The sequence below is a fragment of the Sesamum indicum genome, linkage group LG3, assembly GCF_026168435.1.
Source record: "Sesamum indicum cultivar Baizhima isolate 11 linkage group LG3, ASM2616843v1, whole genome shotgun sequence".
Classification (NCBI taxonomy): domain Eukaryota; kingdom Viridiplantae; phylum Streptophyta; class Magnoliopsida; order Lamiales; family Pedaliaceae; genus Sesamum; species Sesamum indicum.
This window is the reverse complement of record NC_142659.1, coordinates 3,521,400-3,527,665: the sequence shown is the minus strand read 5'-3', so window position 1 is coordinate 3,527,665 and position 6,266 is coordinate 3,521,400. Positions and strand designations below refer to the sequence as shown.

Below are 6,266 nucleotides of genomic sequence, written 5' to 3'. Positions count from 1 at the left end.
AGAGTATTTCAATTTAAATTGATATTACTTATTGAAAAAATAAAAAAATAATTAAATGTATTTTTTGTATTATATAATTTATTTTATTAAGAATTTAAATCTAAATTGAAAGTACCCATTGAAAAAATAAAAAAATAGTTAATTATATTCTTCGTATTATATAATTTATTTAGATTGAAAACTATGTTAAAATATTTAATCTAAACTGATATTACTCATTAAAAAAATAAAAAAAAATTAGTTAAATGTATTCATTCTACTATTTAATTAAAATTTTTAATATATAACTACCTACATCAAATTTATTAATATTATTTGTATTATATAATTTGAGATACTTATATATAATATAAGATACAAAATTAAAAATCAAGAAAAAAAGTAATTATATTGCATTGAATCCGATATTCAAACAATAATGTATCATATATTTGATATATATACCGTGTTTGTCGCGTTTACATGGCACGATCTCTATATTCCTACATCCATAATTATGCAACTATATCAAATCAGTAGTAATATGAATTCTCATAAGCCTAATATTAAATCTTAAGGTAAAATATAACGGACTTTTTTGAAATTTATCATAATTATAAATACTTCTCATTGTTCGAAAAATTATAAATACTTTCTATAATTAATGATCGTATAACAAATACGTTCTTATAACAGCTCATTGTAGAGGTGTATTTGTTAGAAGACTAATAATTTTAGGGAATATTTGTAATTTTTCAAACAATAAAAATGTATTTATAATTATGATAAATTTCAGAAATAACTGTCGTAATTTACCATAAATCTTAATAATGGAATTTGAAGCCAAAATTTAGCAGCACTTACATCAACTTGGTTGAATTAGTAAAAAGAGTTGACAGTTTTATCAAATTAATGATAATATGAATTTCCAGAAAACCATACCATATAATAAAGCCTTATAAATACTGTCAAATTTCTGAAAAATTTGTTATATGTATTAGGTGTGAAAACATAAGATAATTGCATCTACACTCCTTATCTATGATCTAATTACAGAAACCATACTGTCTTTTAAAAAATTACATATACACTCATAAGCAACATCAACATTATTTACACAAATAATCCCGCTTTTTAAAAATCACACATAAACCGCCCAAAATCGTTGACATTATTGTACAAACTTTCTCTGTTTTTTATTGTCGGGAATAATTTTTGTAATTACAAAAAATGTAGAGATAGTTTATATAAATAAACCAATCAAAGGTAAATATAATATATGAATCTGAATTTTAGTGTCATATACTGCACACCATTTGATTTTTTCACGCTCGGTGCATATAATTTTTTCCTGTTATTCCGTTCATTCGACATGGAGTAAATCTCCAGAAGGAAGGAAGCAGCATGGCAACAAAAACTCCTGATGACAAAATTCAGGCAAAGAACTCAGGAAAAGCTCTCACTTCATAGTTGGACAGATGAACAATGATCCAGACCAAGAACTTGGTAACAGAGAAACAAATGATAGGAACATTGATCGACCGTATTGTTTCTGCCTTTGAGTTATCACAGAACGGTAGATTTTTATCGGGACAATGCAGGGGCCGGTGAGAGGCAATAATATCTCAAGAACACAGTTTCTAAGAACTCATTCCAATAGCCGTTTGTGTTTACACCATGCAATTGCGGCTATGTACAAGAAAAGACAACCCATTGTGCCTCCCCCAACTGTCCAGAGGAACTCAGGCATCCCAGCCTTGTCACTGTCGAACAACTCGATTGTTATGTTCATACCGAAAACACCAGTCAAGGCCACGAAAGCGCTCACCACGACTGTTGCTGTGGATAACACGACTCCCATCTGCAGAAGGTGGTTCTGTTTGTCGTCCAACATGATGTTGATGTAATCTTCGGTGTCGTCAACGTACTCCCTCAGCTTTCCACACAAAAAAGAAAAGAAAATGTCAATGTTGGATGAAGCAGACCTTGGAGGTTTGCATGATTTTGAACTACCAAGGGAGTACTTGCTTAATACCTAGCCTCATGGGAGGTGTCAGTGTAATTTACCCATTTTGTTAGATGCTTAAGAAACTCAGATGAATGAAAAAAGACATCTATAAAGCATTATTGCATCAGGACAGCATCAATTAACATTGTGTAGACAAGAGGTTAACTAATCTATGCAAATATAGTAATAATTGAAGCGTTAATGATGTATCTACCTTTAGTTAGCTTCTTACTCTTTAAATGCACGAGTAGAATATATATCAGAAATAAATAGACTCTATTCCTTTTCAGCATCCAATTATCATCACGCTTTTACACCTAAACGAGACATAATTGGCACAAGGACAATGAAGAAAGAGTGATAGCACGTACGGTGGATAGTTTATTCAGTGTGCCGTCAATCTGCACAAAGTACGCTTCCAAGATCATCTCAAGCTCCTCCACATCAAGGTTCTTGCTAGTAGCACTGTGCATGCTAGTATGAGTACGATGACTGTGTCTTCTAAAAGTATTAGATTCACCGATGTTCTGCTCCTGCTGGACGTCAGTTTCCTGGATATCAGCATCAGAAACAAAGGAATTCCCACCACATCCCATTAAGTTTTCAACAGGAGCCCTACATGATGAGAATAGAGTTATTACAAGAACATTTTTTATTTTTGAATGATTACAATGTATCCTGACTACTATACTTTACGCAAGAGATTACACTGTTAAATATAACTTCAAGGGATGTTACTGTAAACTTTTTTAAATAGATTATTTACATATGCCCAAAACTAAAGTAGCCGAGAGGCTTCACATGCCTATTCTCCAGATAGGGGGGAACCACTTCTTCGACTATTCCATCTTGCTCATTTATAGAAGAAGCAGAAGAGTTTTCAAGCTGCTGCAGCTCAAGCTTATCAGTGAGATACATCTCTGCCATATCATCATCATCGTCAAGCAAATGCTCTAGTTCATCCCTCACCTGCAATAAGGAAGTAATTAGAAAGTATTAAGATTCAGATGGTGCAAACAAGTGAGCACCCAAAGATTAATCAACTGCTTTGGCTGGAGACAAATGTAAAACATAGATACAAGTCAAGGAAAGGCATATACTGACAAATACAACAATTAACAAGTAGAAAATCTCATCCAAAGCCAAACGACTATAAAGTTGCAACAGCAGACACTTCAGGATTATAGGAAAACCGAAAAAGATAACCTTTTGCACACGCCCAGCCATTGCAACCAAGCGGCTTTTAATTTGCCGCACGCGCTCTAAATTGAGAGTGCTGATCTTAGAGGTTAGCTTATCCAGTGCTGGATGCGCTTCTTGCTCCAGTCGTTTTGCCTTGTTTCAAATTGATGCAAAGCAATAAATAATTAAATGTAAGATAGAAACAAGCAAAAGCTTCACTTCGACCAACATCTGAGATTAACCATAAGGACAAGACAATAGAAAAACATTGCAATTTACGAGTAGAACCTGTAGGACAAGAAATGCATACTTCGTTGTCCAAGCTACTGCAAGCAGCCTCAAGACATGCCTCCAGTGCAACAAACTCAAATGGAAGAAGCTTCAGCCCATGTGCATTCTCAGCGACTTGTTGCTCCCCATCTGCATTTCCCTCTTCATTTGTACTCGGAAAACTTTGATGATCAGCAACAGCCATCAGTTGAGGCGCTTGCAAGTTGTACGAATTTTCCCATTCCACATTATTACCATCCCCTCCAGCTTCCTTATATACCATGGCATCATCTCATCAGATAAGTTCAAAGAAACTGGTGACTGGTGTATAAGATTATATAACATTTTAATACAATAAGATTGAACCTAGTAACATTGGATCACATATCAGAAGTAACTGATGCAAATTACAGATATTAATCGAAAGAAGGTCAAGAAAAAAACAATTGGTGAAACAGAGTAATGTGGGAACACTTGAGGAAAAAAGAGGATAACATCACAAAACATTGATGCTGATACATATATGCAACAACATTAGACATTATAAGAAACCATAAGCATGAAATCCTTATATCTACTAACACACTATTAATGAAACAATTATCACAACCTAAAAAATTTCAATTCATATCATTCAAAATTTTCCAGATAAAGAAGAAGTAACAGTTGAAGTTCATCATCTACTCATTCGTAAATATCAGTTTTCTTGAGAGAGCAACCTGAGGCGCCTTCTCAGCTTGACGATGGCGGAAGATCCCTTGAAGCTTCTTAACAAAAGGAGTGACTAAAGGGTCTGTTGAATTCAGAAACAACACCTCTTGGGCAGTGATTATCGCTTTTATATGCTCCAAATTAACCACGATGGCCCGCTCACGACCCAAAACAGTGGAGGGATACGACAAAACCGGGTCTAGTATCCGGAGATCGCGGCCCGGCAGGCCTGTCCTCCGCATGATGGCATGTTTGCCGGCCTCCACCACCTGGGCTTCTCCCGTGGAATCCACCGTCAGCCACGCACGGACAGACGCAACTTTCTTCCGATGCCCGCCAGGGATTGGCAGGAGGAGGGGCTCTCCGGAACCGCCTGGCCGCGGCTCTGCGTGCTTTGAGGGCGGATGTGGTGCGGCGGGCCTCATTGTTTTCCCAGTGATATAGCTGCTTTGATTTTTACGTATCACTACAAAAACTGGTGAATCTTGAATTGATTTGCCGCAATGTGATGATACCAAGTGTAAGAAGATGACAGCCTCGATCGGTATATAGTATGTGATTGCGGTGAGCAAAAGGAAACATACGGTTCACGTTATGGGTGATGAGTCCATCATGCTTGTGACTTCCCAAAAGTTTGTTGAGAATTTTGCAATATAATGAAAGGAGATTGGAAGAATCATATATGGGAGAGAATATATTCGGCCGTTTGGTTTCTTTTTCAAATCTTTATTTTATATTGTTTTTAATTATACATTTATATTTGGTTGGGTATTTTTTCTGGAAAACTTACTCTTCTTACTTTAAAATTTGATGTAATTATACGTAAAGATTTCTGTAGTTAAAAAATTTATATTTAGTATTTTTGAAATTTTTTGCTTAATAAATAGATCCATCTATTTAAAAAGTTAAATTTCATATATATATATATATATATTTGAATTTGTTCAAAAATTTCAAAAAGTTTGTTATATTTATATTTGGATAAATATATAATAAGTTATCTTTATCTAAAAGATTTATAATTTTTATATAAATTAATAAGTAGCATACTTCAAATTTATTTTTCTAACGTTTATTTTGTTTTTGTTTTTGATTATTATCATATTAAATTTTTAAGTTTTCTATCAATTAGTCATTGTTACATTATAAAATTTAATCTATTTATGACTTTTTATTTTATTAACTTTTTTAGAATATTCCCGTGTCGAATTTTATTTTGTCATGTAAGAAAGTATATTTTATTTTTATTTAATTTAAATAAATTTTAGATTATTTGATTTTATCCAAATGATTTATAAATTTGATGGATATAACCCAAAAAAAGTCAGATTAAAAAAGAAATGCTAAGCCTAAATAAAAGTCCACTAGTCTAAGAGAGAGGCGGGCCGCCCAAATCATCATGCTTAGCCCAAGTATAAAGGAGGCCCAATCCGGAGACCCTCCAAGCCAAAATCAGAGGAGGAGAAGTGCCCCCAAGTAGTTGGACTCTACACCTTGAAGGAATTTCTCATCCGATAAGAGTTTGCACGAGGAAGGACTCCCTCTTCGTTCGGGGAACTTGTTGCTAAAGAAACGGATAAGGAAGAGTCATATACCTAAATTCCGCCTTTTTCACCAGATGTTCGGTTCCCTTTTCACCAAATACACCTCCTCGGATTTTTGCTATAGAACGACTCTTCTTCTATAAATACAGGGAGTACTCCCATCGGAAACCCCCCACACACTTTAAAACTCTTCTTGCTACTACTTTCTTACTCTAATTTTCATGCTCTTGCATATGGAATTTGCTTTTTTATCATAATCTCATCATAATTTGTTTCTATATTCATCTATTCTTAATTCCGGAACTAACTTAAGCATCAGAGTGCTAATCTTTTATTTTGCAAGTTCTCTTTTTTAAGAGTTTTTACTCAATTAGCCCAAGTCCAACGTCGAGATTCAAGAACTTTGGACCGATACTAAAATCGCATGCATAAAAAGTTATTCAAATTAAATGGTTAAGAATTAATACAATATAAAATTCAAACTTATTTTTATATCTTTAATATCTTTTTATTTTTTATTATCATATTCAATTTATTTACAATTTTTATTTTATTCTTTTATAAACCACAAT

At 33.7% G+C, this 6,266-nt stretch overlaps 1 protein-coding gene across 1 annotated transcript; it reads right to left on the bottom strand.

Annotated features, from left to right (window-relative positions):
- Positions 1 to 1,180: 1,180 nt before the first annotated feature.
- LOC105157154 (magnesium transporter MRS2-3) lies at positions 1,181 to 4,794 on the bottom strand. Its single transcript, XM_011073463.3, has 6 exons — positions 4,159 to 4,794; positions 3,480 to 3,710; positions 3,194 to 3,322; positions 2,793 to 2,956; positions 2,359 to 2,602; positions 1,181 to 1,915 (listed from the first exon to the last, which is right to left on the bottom strand). The coding sequence occupies exons 1-6, from the start codon at positions 4,573 to 4,575 to the stop codon at positions 1,628 to 1,630; spliced, it is 1,473 nt and encodes a 490-aa protein (XP_011071765.1). The 5' UTR covers positions 4,576 to 4,794; the 3' UTR covers positions 1,181 to 1,627.
- Between the last annotated feature and the right edge of the window lie 1,472 nt (positions 4,795 to 6,266).